Source organism: Marmota monax, unplaced genomic scaffold (assembly GCF_021218885.2).
Source record: "Marmota monax isolate L192 unplaced genomic scaffold, Marmota_monax_Labrador192_F-V1.1 WCK01_AAM20220418_F8-fsc00048, whole genome shotgun sequence".
Lineage (NCBI taxonomy): Eukaryota > Metazoa > Chordata > Mammalia > Rodentia > Sciuridae > Marmota > Marmota monax.
In genome coordinates this window covers 13,540,001-13,563,069 of record NW_026694895.1, presented here as the reverse complement: position 1 = coordinate 13,563,069, position 23,069 = coordinate 13,540,001, and the positions used below count along the sequence as shown (strand labels likewise).

Sequence of the window (23,069 nt, the reverse complement as noted above, 5' to 3'; positions counted from 1 at the left end):
TGGGTCTATTACTCTTCAACAAAAATCAAGATGAAAAAAAGCTTCTGTCATGCTTTAGTTCAAGTTGAAGAATTGTATGTTTTGCATACATTTTTTTTCTGATTTTTAATTCCTTTCTTTTCGTATTTTACCCAATTTCATTATGCTTATAACTGCCCATTCAATAATGGTTTAAGTTGCATAGTGTTATTTCAGGGCTCTATAATTATGTATTAACATATATTTTATAAAGTGACTTGTCTGCTAAGATAATAAGACTGCCACAATGACTTACATGTTCACGACAAGTCATCACTAGGGCGCCAAGTTGGCTCTAAGGAGATCAAGATATGCACACCTACATGCCAATTTCAATCTTCATTATGTAGCTACTGTAACTCATTAGGCTTGGGATTTCTAAAGGGTTTATTCATTTTAGTCTTGTTTAACTTGCTTAGAAATTAACTTGTAGCCAAAGTACTCAGAAGTAAAGCATCTGAAAAATTCCTCCATCTAAAATCACCCTCATTTTTACATTTATAATAGGCAACATAAAACAGTACATTATGTGTGGTCTTATTCATTTTATCTATTTACTGCTTGTTTTTAAATTGTAAATGCCTTAAAAGCAGTGAATGCCTCTAGTTCTTCTTCCCTGTCTCCCACAGTAGGATACAGATATGGAATACAGACTTCATGCAAGAATGTTGTGTTTGAGTGGAAAAACTGGTCCACAGGTATCAAAAAAGATTCACTTCAAGTTTCCTTTAGCTATTTAATATCTGAATAAAACAATCTAGGTTTTACTTGGAAATTATGATGCTCCTAATGATTGACTTATCCACTCAAAGCAATTTTGATAACTTTTTATGAAAAACCTTTTACCACAGTTCTGTCTTCTCCTATTCTCACCTCCCCTTTTCTCTAATTTCTGTTTATTCCTCACATTTCTTTTCCTTTCTTCCTTCTTTTGTTTTTCCATTTCTTTTTTCTTTTTCTTTCTTTCTTCTTCCTTCTCCTCCATCTTCTTCCATTTTCTTATTACTCTAAAAATACAAGTCAAGGCATATTTTCATAAAATTAAGATTCGTTTGAGGGGGGGAATTGGCCAGAAAGAAAGCAAATAGATTTTAAAATGTAAAAATTAGATTGAAAAAACTAATACATAGGTCAGTTTGTTTACTTGGATGACATACTCTTAATGTTCTCAGTTACATATTGTTATAATTTTAAATGAAGCTTCTGACACTAAAATGTTTGAAAAAACAAATATTGATAAATAGTACAAAGAGACCACTTCATGCAGCACCTTTTTTTTCATTGAACACTCTACTGAGAAGTAAAATATCCAGAACATGTCCAGTTTTTTTGGACTTTGTTTTCATATTTCTGCATATGTTTATCTATAAAAACATTTCAAGATGCAGTTTTTTACTAATCCTACCTTGCTAAAAATCAATCAGGCCATATCATGTGCTAGTAAATGTTATTTCACATTTTCTGATTTATTTTCAGGACATCTGAGTTCATCTCAAGTTCTTCCCTTCTAAAAGACAGACCCCATGGTGTGAGACCTGAAAATCACCTCTGGACATCAGAATTATGGCTGCCTAGAATTGAAGGCCTGGCTGAGAGAGATACCCTTGTTTGTAGAGGGAGAGTTTCTAACTAAATAACTTAAGTTTGTGACTTTAAAAACAAAACAAAACAAAAACAAAAAACCTGCTCATCCATTGCAACTAAGTGTGCTCCCTTTTGTTACATGGTATGCAATTAGATGTCTTTGAAATAAAAGGTAAGTTAAATCAGAAGTCTCAAGGACAAGAATGTACTATTTTAAAACAGGGAGTGTCAAATGTTGTTTTTCAACCCACTACCAAAGGGTATTTCACAGGTAATTTCTTAGGGCTGATGTTAGCTAATTATTAGCTACCATACCCTGCTTCCCATTCTAAGTGACTATCTCCTGGCAGAAAGACACAGCTAGGAATGTTTTGTTTCATTTGTCCTTGGAGTTTTTATCAGCACCAAGAAGGTGGACTGAGCCAAAGTTAGAAGAATTCTGGAGCTAAGCAAAAAGTGACACGTTTAACAGCCCCCATTAATTGGGGCTGTTACATGATTAATTTGAGAAAAACAGAAGAGACTGATTTCTTTACAACTCACAGTTGGATGCAACCCACTAAAAGTAATCCTGTAAATTACGTTTTAAATCTTCAACATATTCTGAGCAGATAAAATAGTGGCATGATTGACCAAACTCCTTTTAAAAGTACACATATTACGATGCATCATAGTTATAAACAGATGGTATTTGGCCTCCTTCCTATTCTCAACATTTGGAATTTCTAAACTATGTGAATTAAACAATAATATTTTATAAACATACAAGGGATTTTGCTCACTGCTTTGTTAACATAGAAATTATACAATGCTGACATTTATTTAAATTTTAAAAAGTAAACAACAGTGTGCATTGAAATAAAGCAAACTAAAATCAACATAGAGAAGTAGGTTCTGTGTGCACATTACCTACAATGGCACTGGCCTTTTTAAGGGAAGGCATAATGGGTTGAAGAACAAATTGTAGCTTAGACGGGCCTAATCCTTTGTGCTCCATAGGCTCATTTAACACCTCTCTGTAAACAACGGATATTTATACCATAATTGGCTATTTGACCATCAGTGTTCATTTACTACGTAACCTGCTATTATGGAGTTAAAAGAAGTTCCCCTTCATTGGCTCATCAGCTTTCATAGTAGTGAAAGTGTCCTCGCAGTTTTAAAAACACTTACATAAACGGGAATCAGTCTGACACTCGTACTCAGAATGGGAAACATTATCATGATATCAATAAGTATATATATTTTTTCTTTGGGGGATAGTATTGCCAGAAAGAAAAGGAAATGTATCAGATCTTAATGTCATTTCCTGAGATTCTTTTCTAAAATTATAGCTTTAACCCTTTAGTCACAGTTTGGAAGGGAGACCCATCTGCTTATTTGATGTACAAAATAGAAGGCACTTGGTTTCCAAACACTATTCTCAGATTTGCAAAGTTGTGCTGTGATGAATAAATAATGAATCAGATATTTCAATCCATTTTAAGATTTTGAAAGCCCTGATTATCATTGTTTACAGACAGTCTCTTCTAAGTACACTTCCCATGTGTTCTTGCTCAGCTTTCCAAGGGTAGGCTTACAGGGTCCACCCCCTCCCAGTCTCCTAGAGGGCTCTTCTTTTATTTTAACTAACTCACCCACCCACGTTTCTAAATCTACAGTTGGAGGAATAAGGCAAATGTTAGTAGGAAAAACTTGATTGATGGATGTCATGATTTGGTCACTGTCTTGAATCATTTTGGCATATAATATCTATGGATTAGAAAAAAAAGGTGAGAAAATTATGCTACAACCTGGATGAATAGAAGGAAAAAGGACAGAAATTGGGGGAAAAGGGCATTTTTTACTCCTACACGTCCAGTGTGGTATGTATGCTCAAATAAATACTTATTGATAAATAATCATAATAGTGCAAAGAAGGCTTTTAAACAATTTGAAATATCAAACAATCAAACATTTTCCCAAGTTTTTTGAAAACTTAGAGCAGAGGAGTGACAAATCAATGTGATGCTTCTAAATGGTCTCCTGCCCAAATCCCCTTTAATGACTCTTCCCTACTAGTTCTAAATTAACAATTAGTGGATAGGAGAAGAAACAATTTGTAATCAAAATACAGGGCTGACACGAAAGAAGAAAGTGCCCAGAGGGTGGAATTTAAATCACACCTCTGAATATACCAGAATCAGAAAGAGAGGAGTATTGAAAAAAGTATAATCAGAATCTCTTCTATAGAATCTCAGTACCCGTCTCCACTTCCTCCTGGGTTTTGCTTAAGTAAAAGTTTTTTTTTTTTTTTTTTTTTTTAAAGTATGTGTGGGGTTTGTGGGGAGGGTGTCGAAATTATTTCTCTTTTTTGCTTAGTGCACCTTCATCATATTTATTTACTGAGAGACTGGTCAACTCAAGGAACCGAATTTATGAAAATACTCAAAGGCATAGAGATGTAGGTTCTGCGCTGCTAGGGTTGCGCTTCTTTCCCGGGGATACCGGTCAAGGAATAATAGTCAAGCCTGCACAAAAGAGCTAGGGCAGCAGTGGGCCACCCGCCGTATGTGCGTGTGTCAGCCTGAGTGGCGCGCGCGTGTCAGGGTGCGTGCCAGTGTGTGTGCATGCCAGTGTGCGCGTGTTGGGGTGTGCGCGTGCCAGCGCGGGTGTGTGAGGGTGTCCGCGTGGGTAAGAGCGCTGCGGCCACCGGCTCAGCCAGCTCCCGGAGCTCGCTGTGCCCGCATCTTTTGACAAGCCCCTGGTACCCCGGCTTTCCGCTCTGCTCGGTTGTCGCGCCTGAGCCGCCGAGAAAGCATCGGTTACTACTTTGTGACCTCAACGTCCCCTTCCTTATTATAGGTGGAACTCCCCCCACCCGCCCTTTTCTGGACCAGACTGAGCAAGGCGTCGAGGGTGGGCGCCAAAGCGGACCCGAATTTGGGCTCGTCCACTGCTCTGGCGCCAAGAGCAGGGGACGCGGACTCGCGGTGGGGCGACTCCTAGGGCCAGGATCCCGGCGGACCTCCCAGGCGGATCTTTCTGCTCCGGGCTATGTGGGCGCAGTGGATCTGACACTAGCACGCGCTGTTGGGGCTCGGGGGCTGGGGTGCTGCACTTTTGCTAAAACTAGAGTCCGGGCCGGCTGAGCGCCCTAGTCCCCTGCATCCACCACCTCCCGACTGGCCGCGGCCAGGAGGAGTGACATTCAGAGCCCCCAGCCTGCAGCGCGTATGTGCAGATCCGACCAAGGGCGGAAGATCCGAGAGGCAGAAAGAGGAGAAAAGAGGTAGCAAGCTCCATACAAGGGATCCTTAATTACAGATTAAAGGCAAACAAAACCATGCACCACACTTTCCATGTGTCAGCTGATGGCCGCGACAAAAGGAAACTCAGAACGCTGGGGGTGGAGGGTCTCTTCTTCTCTCCCCCCACTTCTATAATGTGTGCAAATGTAAAATGCATTAGGTAGTGACTCTGGGTAGGTGGTGCCCGGGGCCAAATCACAGCTGCAGGCTCCGTGGTGTAGGAGGACAAGTTTGTTGATGCACTCAAAGGTCTGGGGAACCTCTTAAAAAAAGAAAGAAAGAAAGAAAAAGAAAAAAAGACTATAAATACTCTGCTAAGCACATTTTGCTTCTTTAAAACTTCATTACTCACACATTTTTAAGTTTTAAAATTTGGTCCTTAAAATATTGCAATTTATTATCTAAAGTAAGACCCACACATTCTCATTCTCTCTCTCTCTCTCTCTCTCTCACACACACACACACACACACACACACACACACACACAAATTGTTTTACAATTTTGTATACTCCATTTTATTGGCCTGGTATCTCAGCATTAGAAATACAGGGGGGAAAGCCAAGCAGACTGAAAGCCAGGGAACATAGCTGCAAGCACCAGAGAGCACAAGTTCCCCTCTATGGCTCTGCGGCTCAGCTAGAAAAGGGAGAGATGTCTGCTTTGATTCTGTTCCTTTTAATTAATCATGATCTCAAAACAATCTCCACTCTGTCCCTGAGATTTAAGAAACAGGTTTGATTTGACAATGCCTTGAATTCTGCATAGAAAGTAGAGAAGTGCACAGACTCTGTTGCCTACTCATTGACCATTACAAATTTCTAGTTCTGTGTCCTCATTGCTAACACTAAAATTAGAAGATGACCTTGGAGAATCACACTTTGCACCCTTCTGTATTTTCTCCCTTTTGTTAATGGGTCAGCTTTGGAAATAGAGGGGTTTGTCTCTTTTAGCAATCTGTTTACTTTTGGCTGATACAATGATGTACCAGGTTGATGGCAACAAGGCCACACTACTTAGTCATTTTACCCAACTTCCTCTTTATAGATGATGCTTTTGCATTTTTCGATTATATTTTTTCACCCCAATGCCATTTTCCCACAGCATTTTGGGAAATTTTTTTACCCCAAGTCTTTTTCATGTGGTGACATTAAGTGATTTCCCACATTCCTCAAAATACTAATTGTATTCAAGATTAGTAGCTGCATATCAGTAATTTTTAAATACCTTCTGATCCGTATTTTTAATTTAAATGATCCCAACATTACTGTCCAGTCAAATGCCTGAATCAATGTATCTGTGGACTGGTTGCCAGCCAGATGACAGGCTCAGCATACTTGAATAAGACCATGATGAAGCTTCAACTGCAGAAGGTGGAGCACCTTCTTTCTTTCCTGTCTTCCCAGAAAGTAGATTAGCAAATCAACAAAATGATGTAAATCACACAAGGTTTCAATACCCTTCTCCTCCTTCTGATACATATTTAGGAAAATGTTCAGAAATCTCTCATATCCAGCCCTGTGATGTAGCCACAGCTCCCTCCACTTTTTGGCTTTATCCTGCAGTAAAATAAATAAGGTAAAAGAGCAAATTAGGAGTTTTTCTTTTCTTATAGCTTTCTTATGGTTGAATGGATCATCCTGTTGCTGTTGATTCAGGCCAGTTGTTGTTAGTTCATGTTCTTACCACCCACCAAAGAGCAGCACAGGATTTATTTTATATTAATAAATGATGTTCATGAGTATGTTTCTGAATGCCAGAGTTATGATTTATTTTTTTAAATGGGTGGAGAAAGGAGAATGGCAATAAAACTAGCTCCTAAGTCATTCAAAACCTTGGCTTCACACATCTATGTGAGATTTTTTAAAAGTCTTTCTGTTTTTTTGAATCTTATTTTCCTTCAAGTTCTATTATCATGAACTAATTTTTTCCCATTTACCATCTTTCATAGCTTCAAACCCTGTTTATTAGATTTCAGTTGATAGAAGATACCTTTTTTCTTGTTTATGACTGTCTCTATTTACCACCACCATTAGGAATTTCACAATAAATCCTTGCACCAAATAAATTAAAATCTGTAACTTCAGACACCCAAGGAAGAGGACATTAATCCACTTAGTAAAATATCCAGAACTCCCCCTCTCAATTTCAGCTCTTCTAATGTAACATTTAGTAATTGCAGCTGGCTTCTTAGACTTCCCTCCCTCCCTTTTATTCTGAATCATATTGGCCTTGTTTAACCTTCATTTCCTTTTCTACCCCCCACATTTGTCCACATACTTTTCTTTGACCATGTTTCTTTCTGTCTTTCTGCTGCCTGGATTGAAGGCAATAAATGCAGCTTTCTAAGAGCTTAGTACTTTCTGGTAAAATCCCATCTACCTCCCTGTTCCACTATTAATGCTTTGTACATTTTTATGCTTCCTTCAGTTGTATAGTTAATGCTCTGTATTTTCCTGATTGATCATTAAGTTATGCTGGCTTTTCAGAGCTGCTTCTATAATCCTGAAGCAAAGGCTTTTTACTTGGCATGCTCTTTGCCTCTGGAATGCCTTTCCTGGCAAAGACAGGCATTTTGGTTTGAGTATGATTCTTAGGTCACCATTCAAAGCTAAATGTGCTCAGTTAGGTTTCTACTATGAGCAGCTCTGTTTCTCCTGGTAAGTGCTCAGTGATGCTGCTTAGTTAGAGGGTGTGTTGTAAGTGCACGATGTAATATACTTATATTGTACTTGATTATCAGTTTTCAAAAACAGCTGCAAGCTTTGATATCTGTGTGAGGAAATATCAGAAGATAATATGCCATTGGTATTTATTACTCTATAATTAAGGATGTGTCAGTGTTTTCCTTTAAAAAAAATCCCTATTTTCAGAAATTCATATCTCCAGCAGAAATTTCCCTATGAATTACACTCTAATACCATATTAGAAGTATCTTCTTTTTACATTATCCCTCCCCTTCCTTTTCTTTCTGGGGAAAAAAAGTCTCAGGATGTAATTTCTGGGTTATCTATTTGGGATGAGAGGAAGCAGGCCCGGCACTGCACAATTAAAGGTGCCACTGCTGCCCCCACCTGCTTCCTCTGCTCCCCAGCCCCCTGCATCAGGTGAGAACATGACACTCCTTTTGTAGCCTCATATCTACATGGAGGAACCATCTCACCATTGTACGATTTCAAAGGCAACAGAAAAGAGTCAATTTTTCTGAGATATCACAGGTGCCATAGAGGTGGACATTCTAGTACCAGAAATCAGTTTTTTGGTTTTTTTTTTTTTATTGTTCTTTCAGTGGTCATCTGGAGTACACATACAGCCAGGTAAGACTTGAGATAGATTTATGGTAATGTATTAGCAATTTATTATTCCATGTTTCTTCTGATAGTGAAGGGTAGGAGAAAAGAAAGTAGAGGGGGGATACATTGGATACAAATGTTTTCCCATTTTCCTTCTTTAAGGGCTGGTCCTAAACAAGGGACTGGACCATACTCTAGAGAAAAAGTCTTGGAAATAATCTAGACCTGTCTCTAACAACACGGCAGCCAAAGCAGGTCAACTTCTCCTTAGGTCCCCAGTTTCCCTATCTAAAATGGAGAGGTTACAAAAACAAATACTTACCAGGAGGACCAGAGATGTTTTCTAAATTTATGAATGAATACAGCACAGTGTAAGAACACAGGGAGTGGTGGAGCTTGTGACACCACAATGTGGATGTGGAGACTAAATACCTGCCTAAAGACAGAACGACAGTAATAACATAAACACTTAAGATATTGGCCACACTTCATGATCTCTCATTTCCCTATTAATACCAACAAAGTGGAGCACAACGCAACTCCCTGATGCCTTTTCCCATTTTTGCCTGGTGGGGATAAAAGTAGAAGAGAACTAGGGATCCAACTAAGTCATATACATAGAACTTGGTGCTTCCTGAAAGGCACATAGGTGACAATGACAGTATCCCATGTAGGGAAAGGCTTGTAACAACAACAAAAAATCTTCACCTTTTTGAACATCCTGGCTCCTAAATATGCTGCTATATGATGCTTTACTTTTTCTCATTGTGAAATGATACTGAAAATGTCAAAAAAATTTAAATACAAAGGACTTCATATTCCTGGAGAAAAGTTACACAAGAATATATTCCTAATGGAAACCACATCTTCTAGCACTCTACCTTAGGTCTGCTATTTAAACACAATAACTGATGGAAAAAGTAATATAAGCATTTTAGATTATCTGCCAAGAATAATCAGCTCCTTATATCAGTTTATGAAAACAATTGGGGGACTTCTTCTAGTATTGAAAGTCATGATCATAGAGCTATGGGAAAGACTAAGCACTCAACTAATGATAGCTAATGTAATGTCCCTTGAAGACACTGATCAAAAATTTCAATTTAGAAAAATAGGCTGAGGATGAATGAGGATCCTACTCCATAAGCCATATGTGCCTCTCATGCAGTGAGGGCATCTTGAAGATACTAGGGAAGCTCTCTTCCCATGGGTCAGTGGCAATGCCAAAGATGTTCTTGTGTCTTGAAGGGGGAAGGAAACAGGTAACATTTTTGCGAATAGGCCACGTGGTCAGGAGCTGAGAGCTCTGAGCTCTGACATGCAGCTCTGAATTTTTCAAGGTAAAAATACAGTGTCTATTTAATATCTGCCTTCATCTTCCTTTCACTATCTTTCAAAAGGGTTTATAGAGCTATAGTTTTCCATCTTGCATTTATAATAGAAATGGAGAGCAGCAGTCTTAAAAGTAGGAACTCATGGACAGTCAAAATCTGACTTTCTCTATTGTGTGATTTGATTAAAGGTTGAGGTGAAGACCTTGGTTCCTAATTCCTAGTTAGAGCAGCTTCTGTCATTGTTTGAGGGAAATGGTTTTCTGACTTCATCAATAGTTAGGAAGTCAAGAAATGTTGAAGATATATGGTAGCAAATTTAACTACATTCTTCCCAGTTTTTATAGCTATAATCAAAAGGTATATCTAAAAATAACATTTAAGATATGAAAAAGCCATGAAGTTATGAGTAATAATTAGCCTTTATGTGCCATGAGTTAGCTTAAGACATATTTAATTGTACAATGAATGTGGCTCTCCCTCTGATATGTCCTGCTCTTCCCATTTGTTCTCTGAAGTAACCATTACTTCAAATTTTTGGAATGGAACCACCATTTGACCCAGTTATCCCTCTCCTCATTATGTATCCACAGGACTTAAAATCAGCATACTATATTGATGCAGCCACATCAAGTTTATAGCAGCTCAATTCACAATAGCAAAGCTATAGAACCAAACTAGGTGCCTTAAACAGATGAATAGATAAAGAAAATGTGGTATGTATACACAATGGAATATTAATTCCTATCTTTCTTTGGTAATATTTTAATCACATATGCACATATCTTTAAGCACTAGGTAGAACTGCTTGCATCTTATAAAACTTTCACAGTTATGTTTTAATAAATATCTTTGAAGGGAGGGTGTATTACAGAAGCATTAATTGTCCTTTATCTCAATTGAAAATTTAAAATGAAAAAGTTTGAATCAGTGGTTTATACTATACTCTCTTCATTGTTAAGTACAATATCTGATAATAAATATTCCCTAATTTTCCAGTGAAATAGAAAGGCAGTTAGGGCAATACTTGTCAATAGTCTATTGAAGGGCTGGGGCTGTAGCTCAGTGGTAGAGCACCTGCCTTACAAGTGTGAGGCCCTGGGTTCGATCCTCAGTACCACATAAAAATGAATAAATAAGATATTGTGTCCCTCTACAGTTAAATAAATATTTTTAAAAATAGTCTATTAAGAATAAGAATCAGAAAATGTCAGCATTAAAGGAAAGCACGGAATATCTTTTGAAGACTGATTTTATCACCCATAGAAAATATCTTGAGACAAGTGAAATTTCTTTTGGTCTCATATTTCTGGGTAGCAGATGCTTTTTTAAAAACAGATTTTACTTTTAAAAATATCAAATATAATTAACACCTTCAACATAAAATTAAGTCTTTGTTTCCAGATGCATTTTAAGGTGTTGAAATTAATCCATGCAGCATTCTATGGCTAAGGGTTTCCATCGACTTAGGGATTTTGCTGCTATCTTTATGTGGCATGTCTGAAGGACTGAGAAATAAGAACAGGACTTTAAAACTTAACCTTATTTGAAGGATACTTATTAAACCAGGAATATCTTGAAAAAGTTCATTTGACCTGTTCCTGATCAACATGGAATAAATAAGTGGGTTAAGAACTATGTGTGCCATTAACATTATAGAAACATGGAGTAAGTAAATTTAGGGCAAACATCCTAGACATCACATATGGGTCTTGATAATAGGCAGGCATTTAAATGAATAAAAGTGAGGGTTAAATTGAGGGTTATAAAAAGAAAGACAATTTAAAAAAAATACTTAGAACAAGAAATAATGGGAGTATGTGATCTCTTTCTGGAGATTAGGAGAAATAGGAACTAATGAGTCAACTTGTATTCCCAGTTATCCGCTGACTTCAAGTAAATATCTATTAGAGGTACACGGGCACACAAACACATTTACATATTTTTAAATGCTCAGAATGATACATTCATACATAAAACTTTTTATTGCTTAGGTGTACTAATGCCAAATCCGATAACCTTGTTTTTATAAGTAACAACTTTAATGTACAGTTTTTATCCTAGAAGAAATGATAGGCACAGCTGAAAATGAACTGATTTGATTTTATGAATGTAGGGAACAAACAAGCAAATATACACAGGTGTATTTCGGTATAATATTTGCCAAAATCAGAAAAAAATATTTAAATATTTTAGATGTTTAATACTTTTTTTTTCACCCTATCAGTTGGTGAGAAAACAAATTTGGATAGTTGATCTGTATATAAGATCCCCTCCCTTTTTTTGTACTGGGGATTTAACCCAAGGGTGCTGAACCATGGAGCTATATCTGCAACCCTTTTATTATTATTTATTTATTTATTTATTTATTTATTTTGAGACAGAAGCTTGCTAAGTTGCTGAGGCTGGCTTTGAACTCATGATTGTCCTGGTTTCCAAGTCACTGGGATTACAGGCATGAGCCACCATCAGGCTGCATATAAGATCTTACCCACCATAAAATACTATTTTCAAGATAGTAAAACTCAACATGACTTCTTGGCTGTGAGATTTATATTATCTCAAGAAGATGTCATCTGTGATGTAGCACCTTTTTGATTATTTAATCTCATTATAATATATAAAGTATAATTTTGCCCAAGAGAAGTGTCTATGAATAACTTACTCCTATTTTGTTTATATTTATCTAGTTTTGTTTTCAAATGGAGCACCTCTGCTAGATTTCAGGTTCTATAGTCTTAGATTGGAAGGGACTTCTGAAATAGTTTCATGAGTGAGGAGGTAATTTGTTCAGTGACTTCCCTTTAAGTCAGGACTAGAAGCCAGTGGTATGGTGGCCCATCATATACTGTGGACCACATACTGGATGGGGAGAGGAGTCTCTGTTTAAAGATAGAGTTTGTTGTTTCTGCTTCTTATTCTTGCTGTTTTGAAGTTTCCAGGCCTCATGGACTCTCACTTCTGCTTTCTTTGATCTGCATGTCTGCCTCTCTCCTGAAGGCTGAGTGTGGCTCCCTAACCTTGATCTATTTCCTGCTGTTGATTTTGCTACCTGTCAAATGGGCCCTATTGGATTTCTGTGCCATTGCTTACAAGACTTCTCAGACATTTTAGAAACCAGAAAGCCAGGCTTGGCCCTTGTCTAGCCACCTCTCCCTGGCTGCTATTCACTATTTGGTGTATAGAAGTTATTCATTTCAAAAGCTAGGAAAATTACAATTTACCTGTCAGTAAACAGAAGATGGTTTATCAACAGACTTTACCTTAATGACTACAAATGTTTACCTCCTGCTTTCCAGAATGCAAAGAAAATCTTGGAAATGTCATAATATCTTACAAACATTTGCAAAACAGATCCTTGTTCATCCGGAAAAGAAACAATTGTATTCGTTGTCTCTGACACTAGGAAAATGTTCAGTGAGAGAAACATACAGATAGATGCACACACTTATACGTAAATGAATATGCTAATTAAAAATTGCAGTGGGCACTTTATTAAAAATTTATTTTACAATCTAGTCATTCAAAATATTTTTACATCAACAAATACAGCAGCTTGACTATTGGAATCATAAGCGATTTATCTTGAAAAGATTACATTTGTAGCTGGCTAAAAATAATTTTGGAGAATATTTGTATCAAAATTGCTGGTTTTGTTAGAAGTATTTTCATTTCTCTATTTTTACTGCTTGAAAAAATTTAAGTATCTCAGTATTCATTTTATGGGTGAGGTGGATCCACTGACTGTATTTGCCATGTTTGTCCGAATTACAGCTGTTTATCTTTCAACTTTCTTTAAGATTAATTAAATGCAAATGTAACTCTGTGAATCATGGGAATACCTGCCAGACTCCTTATTAATACCTTCACTTAAAAACTCCTGTGCCAGAGAGTCATTAATTTGCTAAAAGAAAAGTGCTAAAGCAGCCCTTTGCCCACAAACAATTCTGAGATGGCTGCCCAATTAGTCCGGTAGCATTCTGATCTTCCTTTCAGGCCCTGTGGCCCTTTGAGGACACAAGAAGGCTCCGATGATAACCTGGCAACCTAGGTAGAAACCCAGCCAAGTGTGAGCGTTTGAAGCTGCAGTTTGGCTGCCATCGTGTCGGCGAAAAGAAAGAATTCAGGCACCATGTCATCCAGTACAAAGGATAAAAACGGATTCAACCGGAAATTCAATGTGGCACCACATATGGGATACATGAGTGCGGTTATACAACAGGCCACATATTTTTTTTTGAACAGTCTCCTACATGTGATGCCGAGGACATGTGTAACCATCATAACGTCTCTAGGAATCTGTATTTAATTTGAGTTGGGGTGGTGGCAGGGATTGGAGATCTGAAGCCGCCACAGGTTTGTGGCAGATGGCTCTGTGTCAGCTATGACAAGCAGCCAGGCTCAGCTTCCTCTGCAGATTTTCTTTTCTCTCTGATCAGGTAAATATGGGCACACTCTGGAAAGTTCTTCAGATTCTGCCTTAGGCTGCAAGTTTGTGACTTAGCCCCATCTGTCACAAATCTTCCCTAGGTTCTGTTGTAAGCAGAGACCTGAATTTACCATGTAGGGCTGCCCAAGAAAACGGAGCCATTTCACCCTGTAACAGAGGAGAAGGAGAGAAGAGAAAGTAATGAAGAAGCATGAACCACTGAAACACCAAAGGAGGCTGAAAATTCATATTGCAAATTCGCATCCCTTACGTCAATTATATTTCAAAAAGCCACCAAGTAAATGGTCCTTGAGTTCCACCACTTCAGGAAATCCCAGTTTCTGATTGGTTTAAAATGTCACTATGTTTTCAACTATGGGAGAAAACTACTGTTTGGTTTTTTTTTTTTTTTTTTGCAAATGGGTACATTCTGCTGCATACATATTTCCTGGTTCATGTTAATGGATGACAGCTATTAAAAGTTCATCATCCAACTTTTAACTTTTATAAACACAGGATACATAACACTCTTAAAGAAATGTTTTTGCTAATGCAAATTTTACTTTTAAGTGGTAAAGACACAAGATAAATGTCCTTACTATTATTGGGAATTTATAAAGTGCGTCAAATTTTTCAATGTGTTTATATTCATTATTTCATTATAGCAGTACCTCAGGGGGAAAATGCTATTACAATTGAAAAAAAATTCTTTCAGATTTGCAGATAAATCATATAGAGGCCAAAAAATCACCTACAGTCAGGCTGCAAATGAGGAGCAGAGAATGACAAAAACCTCTAACTGATGGTAATTGGGTAAAGCATATCTATTGTGCTAAAGGTTATTGCTTCTATTTTGTTTAGGCAAATCAAAGGAAACGCAAATAAAATAAAATTGAGAGAGAAAATGCAAAAGGAAGGGAGGAAGGGAGAAAAAAAAGGAGAGGAAGAAGGAAGGACAGGACAGGGGTGAGAGAGGAAAGCACAGTTAGAACTTGAGACAAATTTTCTCTTAGATTCTGCCAGTGCAGATTTTGTATCTTCTCAATATACCTTAAACATCTAAGTTTTCATTTTAAGGAAAGAGTAAGGACTTTGGAGGTGTGTTCATGCCAGTGACCTTGTTTACATTGAAAATATAAGCTCAGTTAAAAGGGTCCTCTAAAGTGACCAGTGTCTTGAGGGGAACTTAGAGTAGCGTGGCTGTGGTGTGGATGGACATAGCTGACATAATGAAGACAACCACAAATGGCTTTTCTGGGTGTCAAGTCTGAATTGTAATCTCAATCATTGTTTGGAATGAATTTTAAGCAGAAATCTGAAAATTCTTCTCCTCTGCAAATAACATCAGGTTTTAAAGTTCTCTTGAATGTTGAGGAACTTGAAGAACAAACTAAAACTCAGCAGCTATGATCTCAAAAACCTTTAAAATACTGCAGGTCACTCACAAAAAGCAGAAGAAAGAATAGTATCTCTTTCTTTTTCCTTCTCTCTCTCTCTCTCTCTCTCTCTCTCTCTCTCTCTCTTTTTTTACTGCACAGGCTATTGCTTAATTTGTAAATAAAAGTAAATGAAAAATACTGCGGGAATGACATCTCTTCTGTTGGTCCAGGTGGTGTCCACCTCCTTACAACTGCTCCATTTGTACTTGTGTTCTGTTTTCAATGCTGTTAACAAGGGACTATCTATAAATGCTTTTATAAAACATTTTAAAATGAAATGATCAAAGGTTCTCTTAAAGCATGCAGACAAACATTGTTGGAGATTTTCAGTAAGTAACATCACTTAGTAAAAGTGAGGCCAAAAAATACAATTTCATGTTATAGACTTGTTTGGGTTGGAAACAGGGAACTATTGTTAGTCTAAGAAGTAAATCCTTGGATTTTTCTTTTTATGATTTCTCCTAGAGACCTGTATTCAAGTTATTCTTATGATTCTGTGAATTGAAACCTGCTTCTTCTATGTAAGTTCATGATCAATGTCTCTGCTTGACCTAGAGAAGGATATATCTCAACATTTCAAGAAAGTTATAGTCAATGACCAAACTTTTTAAGATGTGGTCTTACATTTTTTTAAATTGAGAAAATAGTTTTAGATTTTTAAGATTATTAGGAAACATTTAATTTTGGCATGCATTGGATTTATCTAAGGAGCCTAAGAAAAAATGTGTGCATGTGTCTCTGTGTGTGTTAGTGAGTGCACATTTGTGCATGGTGAATTTAAATATCTCAGGTCTAAAATTTCAGGGAAGAATTCATGAACACAGAGTTCTGTAGTAGAGTCACTTTAAGAAAAAAAGTAAATTCTGTTTCTGCTTTTCAGTTACTAGCATTCTGTTTTAAATCTTGCTTCAAGTTATAGCCCCAAAACTCTCACTCATATTGAAAGTATAATGTCTCATGTGAGAAGAAAGCCAAGTGTTAGTAGCCTTATTCTAGTCATTAAATTTCTAAGTGTGAATCCATATGAAAAATTCTATCCTAAAGTGAACTCTATATGATAAGAAGTGAAATGATTTTAAAATGTAAACTTTTAACAACAAAAAAAAGTGTAAGGTGCAAAAATGTAAAAAAGAACAAATTAAGGAATTCAGTGACATTCTATCCTTTTAGATCTTAGAAGCATATGTTTTATAAAACCAAAACAGCACTGCCCAATGGGATAAATCTTAAAAAAAAAAATCCACATTCTCTTCACAGAACACAGAAAAGGTCCTCTTCTATTCCATAGGAAAAATAGGTACAAAGCTGTCTTGGAGGAAATAATTCTTTAGTATTTAAAGAAAGCAAATGTTACCTGAAAACTTGTATATTTATAAAACCTTAAGGAGAAAAATTATCAGAATTTATTATATCTTTAGAAAGCATCTTTTTTTTTTCAGTTTTGTATCAAAATCCTATTACAACAAACTACATCTGTGGTCCTTCCTTGTGATTTACAACTGAGTATCTTGTAAAATGCCAGTTTCTCTTCATAGTTGTGTCTTGATTACTTGTAATTCAGGACTAATTTCTTTAATTTTTGAGATTAATTGTTAGATACAGTATCACAAAGGTCTATGAATGAGGACATATATGACAGTATAGATTTATAATAAAAATCCATGGTAAAATAATTAAAAATGAATTATACATATAAATTCTTATAAATGCTTAGGCATGAATTACTTATTTATAAAATTTTGAGATGGAGGATTTTATGATGTACAAACTGAAGATATACGTAAGCACTAGCATGTAATAACTTAGTGAAGCAACACTTAACATATAGGTTACATTTTTAGCTGTATAAGGAATGATTTTGTATATTAACAGCATACTACGAAGTTAACATTCTTTCAGAATTTTTCCAGAAGTTGTTTGTAAAACAAATAGTTACAGCAATGTTATGGCAGCAACTGAATTAAAATATTTCAACTGGAGATCTGCTTTCTTTTCTAACTAGAGACAACTTGTTGCAGTAACTTTTGAAACAGTTAAAAATTTGCACATGTGGAATAACAGAGTTAATAAGGACTAACTTGAAGCAATATTAAAAACTGATAAATTTTGATGGTAGAAATACATCTCTAAATACCTCATCAAAACTTCACTGGAAGGAAAACAAGTCAATAATTTAATGGTAAGCTCAATGAAAATAGGTGTGTGTCATGTGTAGAAAATGAATCCATTTGTACTAAGACTTATATCTAGTTCCTTAATTTTCATAATCTTTATATTTGGACAGTCATATGGGAAACTATTCCACTAGTACTGTATATATAATAAAAACTGCTACTGAACTTCAAAAATGAAGAAATGTTTGGGGAAAACTTGGGGGACTGTGCTCTCTGTGAAGCTTCACATGTGTACGATACAACAGTATTGACTCAAGGAGTGATACTGAAGCCGGGAAGTGTGCAGTCAGCATTTTAAACTATTATGAGCTACCTTCTGAACCATTGCCAAGTTAATAGACAATGAAAGATAATGAGCTTGAAATTGGGTGTTAAATTGCATTTTTGGTTCTCTCCCTTTTTCTCGAAGTTTAACTGTTTCCTGGAGAAACAAAGTCATGTTTTGATGTATCACTATGTAAATATGTATTTTAGGCCAGGAGCAAAGAAGAGAGAGAAAAAGGCAGAGAACTGCATTACATATAGAAGGTTATACATTAACATAGGAAAATTAAAATATGCTAGATTATAAAACTGCTAGATTGTAAACTATACTGAATTTATGTAAAATGAGGATGCTATGTTCAAAGAACATAAAAAGGTATATTATTCATGGCCTAGAGCCACCTTCGAAACTCATAAAGGAAATTTATCCTACTTCAATTACTCAGACTTTTAGGAGGGGCTTTTTTTGTGTTGTTGGTTCGACAATGTAAAATTCCAATTTGAATAAGGGGAAAATGATAATGAATGAGGGGATTGAATGATGATGCTATTTATATATCTGATTTTTCCTTTTGCCTTTGCCATTCAGAGATGAGACCCAGTCTTAATTCTAAACAAACGGAGGATTGTCATGTCACGTTATTAAACTGGACGAGGGAAATATTCAACTTTTGAAAGTCATCTTTAAAGTAGTTCAAAGATGAACACCAAATTTCACTGATGTCATTCACCTGAATTTTTGAGGACTGAGGATTTCATTATAATGGGAAGAAGGCTTATCCTCATTAGTATAATTGTAGAATCTTTCCTTTACTTCCTTTTAAACTAATGAGTTACATTAATCCAGGTTCATTTTTATAAGCCTCTTGGGGCTAAATGTAAAGGACAGTCATCTTAGAAAACAATAAATTTTTTAAAAAAGCATGTACCGTGCATTAAGTGCACGTATTTCATAAGACCTAGGTTAATACAACTGGCATCCAGTTTAATTAATCCTTGTTAGTGTAACAACTAATATCCCTCCCTAGCATGTTTCCTTTAAACATTAGTATGTTAATTAAATGTTTTTTTTAAAGATTTTTCTTTGTACTTCAATATGGCATTTATACCATGTAAATCTCTTCTCAATAACTACCTTATAGAGATGTTTTCTTATAATATCTGGTCTCTTGCAGAAATTCTGGAGCCTTTTTGAAAGCTGTTCAGGTGTAGAATACAGATATTCAGCTGCAGGAAAAACAGATACATTTTTAATGAAACAAAAACCTCAAAGCACACACTCGATATTAGTCACTTTACTAATTAAAAATGCATATTGCTCTGTGCCGCCTCGTGTTTTACATTATTTAAGCATGATTTTATAAGGTTACCTCAGCTCACAAGGATGTTTAATGCTAAATAAGACTGTGTAGTTGTGCTGTTTAGACATCTCCTTTGGGTGATTAAAATACATTATTCTAATGTAGCACAATGCATATGTGATATATTTAGTGATGAGAATTTTTTTTCAAAGAACTGGTACTATAGCCGTATGTATCCTGTACAACAGTTGCATATTATTAACTAGTCAATTGTTTAAATAATTTGGTGTGACTTTCAGTCCTTGATTTTTTTCTCTGTGTATATCATTAAAAAAAAATCTGTAAGCAATTGCAGCAACACTGACCTGCTTATAAAAATCCATCATTATGGGATGTGTATGCTAACAATGAAGAATGCTATTTGAAAACTTGCTTTTTTTGTTATCTTAAAAGAACAGATGGTAAATATAAGCTTACTCTAATGTATTAAAACACATAAAATTTTCCTTAACACTAACATGTTGACTTGCCAAATAAACAATTGCTCCTGCCTAAGTTTATTTTCAAACTTTCTAATTTAGCATGAATCATGTATTAAATCACAACCAGGACAAAAACACATTAAAGCAGTTACCTGGAAAAATTTCAGGATAAACCAAATCTTTGGGACAAAGGGGGTAACAACCACAATAAACAGCTTCCAACCTAAGGAAATTTTAGAAAGAGCGTGAGAATACATCAAAAAGACATTATCATCGTAGCTAAGAAAGTGGTTTTGTTTGCCTGAGTTAACAGTAAGAACCCAGAGTTAGCTGGGACAAAAACATGGTCGGCAGTGCAGTCCTAAAAGCCAAAGTTGCTCTTTTAAAAGATTTTATTGATCATATATGAATTTCATAGAACAGAACCAACAGCATATGTTTTGTTCACTGAATTAATCAAAGCGCAGTGCTGCATTTTTTTTTGTTGTTTTTAAAATACTGTTTAACACATTTTATAATCAGCAGATAAACACATGTAACAACATGGTAAAGTATGGACAGCTTTTCTTAATAATGCTGCAAAGCCTCAGAATGTTCATTTTTCAAAAAATGTTTAAATAAAATAGCAAATACTTAACTTTAGCACTGAAGCCGTAGAAATGATCGAGGCACTTTTAAAAGCAGCAGAAAAAAAAATTACAATCTGTTGTGATGGGACATTTTCATTTTAAGCTCATGCTTCGGAACGATTTGTTATTGTGCAGAATGTAAAACTCTTCCCTTTGTTGAAAAACTCTCATGAAGATTACTTTAATGAACCCTTTGCTTTTTTGACTAAAAATTCAGCTCACTTTCCATTTTATTAGGAAAGGATTCTTTTATTATTAAACAAACCTACATGAAAGTTTCACTTTGTGACAAGGTTTCCCCATGGACACCTATGAGACGTTTTCCTCCCCATCCCAGTGGTTAAGGGTTAAGCAGAAGAAAGGTATGACCTCTCTCATGGCTGTGTTAGGTTCACGTAATAACTATTGATCTGACATATAATAAACTTTAAGGATACCACTGTCATTTCTGTTGGCTAGAAATTATGCAGTGAAATTCAAAACACTCTTTAAAATATGTTTATTTTATGAGAAACTTTGAATTGCATCCAAAATGTTGACCAAAGGCAGAATTTATTTTGAACTGCAGATTTTTTTCAGCCAAAGAATAATTTGAAGTCATGTCAATGTTTACCTTGTTTATTTACAGTGACAAAGTACATGCAATTTAAGCTGTTTTAAGTGGATGATGTTTTCCCTATTTTATTATGTTAAACCGAAATTAGTTTAAAGGAAAAGTATTTATTTTGAGCTGCAAATTTTGGAAAAATGCTGTTAAAAGTTTTGCTTGAGAACTGATAGAAGTTATGAGATAACACAGTGGGAGGGTACAAATTCTAGTTACCAGTTATTAGTTTCAGAATCCAAACTGATACCAAATATTTTTTTCCTCTACATACACACATATAAATTCTTACTGTAAGCACAGCTGTACCCTACACTGTACTGTAGTATAAAGCATTATGAAAAGTTTTGAGCATATAAACCCGTGATTTCCTTCATGAACCAAAAGAAAACATGCACTTTATCTGAAGACATTCGGTTTCAAATGTTGTGCCAACCGAAAAGCAAATACATATGAACATTCTCTTATAATTACGTAAAATCAAAAGAGTGAAGTCCCAGGCATTTCAGAAAGTGCACATGTTATCTGCTTTTTAATAATGGATTTGAATTAGAGTATTCTGTTCCCCGAAAGAAAATCACAGGCCAACTTACATTTTGAGTCATTGTATGAGTATGTACCATGCCAATTCCTAAAAACCTCTGCTAATTAAAACACTGTATAGTAAGACAAGAATAGCACTGAATGATTTAGGAAGAAAAATTTTATAAATTTTAGATTTCAACTTTTATTTGTAGATTATCTTATTCATGATTATATTTCTAATTAATCAAGAAACAACCACCATTTCTTCTAGTCATATTTTTGATTTGTTAAACTGCTAAATCTTACTGTTTGGACTGTCTTGCAGGACTATGTTTTGAAATAAATGAAATTTATATATTTATTGTCACAAATTTATAATATTTTGTTATTTTGAAAAAAAGATCATCTCATGACAACAATACAATTATTCATCATTTCGATTCTTATGCACTACCAGTTAAATAATAAATAGGGTTCCAATTGATCTATTGTTAAAATGACTAGTAAATGACCTTTTTATTCCAATTAACAAATCATCTGCTAAATCTATGAATCTTAATATTCAGATCTATTCACTTCAATTCATACAATTTATCTGCAAATAGTTGTTGGGCTTTTGATTCTAAATATAATTAGCTGATAATTTTGCTTGGCTGAATTACTTTTCTGGAGGGCCTGCAAAGGCTCTCAGTCGCATTATCTAGCAATAATGAATCTGATAGGTGAAATTTTTTACTGTAATGAGGATGAGACACAGTTGTGACACCTGAGTCTACTAATAACAGAAGACTGCTAATTATCGACAGCACTTTTTTGTGTGATGCAAGGAGAAAAAAAATCCCTCATTATTAAAAAATAAAAAGTTACAATTATAAGTGACACCGGAGGAGAGTAAATAAAATGGAGTGATTAAAACATTGCTGCTTTAAGGGTGTTTTTAATTAAGTGGAAATGCTAATGTTGTCATACTTAGCAGATGGGATTAAAATTAGTTATTGTAAGTAACTCATATTTTATGTTATGGTTTCCACAGCATGTCTACAAGATCTAAGAAAGTGATACATTCCATAAGACATTTTAAAAATGAAATTCTCATACTCTTTACAACTCATAATAATGAACATCATGAATAAACTATTGAAAAAAATCCTGCCAAGGATTTTACCATAGTGACTTAACTAGCAAGGAATGTAACCATAATGTACTGGACTGTTACAGTCTCACTGATGGTATGCCTTTTGCTTTGCTGATTGTTGCATTCCCTATTTCATTCACACTCAACAAAAACAAAAGTTTGGGACTTGGGCATTTAGCCAACATCAAATGTGGTGTCAAGAAGGTAGGGCCTGGATACAAGGAAAGATCATGACCACCCACTAAGGTGATGTTCTAAACTAAAACAGAGGATGCATCATGTAACTGCAGATAAAAACCTAATTGCACACTTTCTCCTACTTTATTTGTGTAAAATTTTCCATCTGCTACATCTAAAGATGTCTAAACTGTTAGTATCAAACCTGCATTCAGCTGCCAGCTGTGCACATTAAGGATTGCAAAACACTAAGTAAATGAGCCAGCATGAAGCCGAGTGGTAGTGGTCCATCTGCCCAGGGCTGTGGGGAGGGACCCTGGTACCTGGTCCTTTTCAGAGTTTGTCTTTGCTTCAGTGGATAAGAAAGAAAATTAGCCACATTTCTAAGTGTCTCC

At 35.6% G+C, this 23,069-nt stretch overlaps 1 protein-coding gene across 9 annotated transcripts in view; it reads right to left on the bottom strand.

Moving 5' to 3' along the window:
- Positions 1 to 12,986: 12,986 nt before the first annotated feature.
- Gtdc1 (glycosyltransferase like domain containing 1) overlaps positions 12,987 to 23,069 on the bottom strand; it is a 382,956-nt gene continuing 372,873 nt past the window's right edge. For 8 of the 9 annotated variants that reach the window (XM_046426876.2, XM_058573487.1, XM_046426874.2 and 5 more), the window contains 3 exons: positions 19,757 to 19,827; positions 18,957 to 19,048; positions 12,987 to 14,112 (listed from right to left, as the gene is read on the bottom strand). In XM_046426876.2, the coding sequence (XP_046282832.1) occupies positions 18,974 to 19,048; positions 19,757 to 19,827 (146 nt within the window). In that variant the 3' untranslated portion in view covers positions 12,987 to 14,112; positions 18,957 to 18,973. Of the gene's footprint in view, positions 14,113 to 18,956; positions 19,049 to 19,756; positions 19,828 to 23,069 lie in introns of those variants that run through there. The other variant, XR_009225165.1, reaches the window with a different exon arrangement.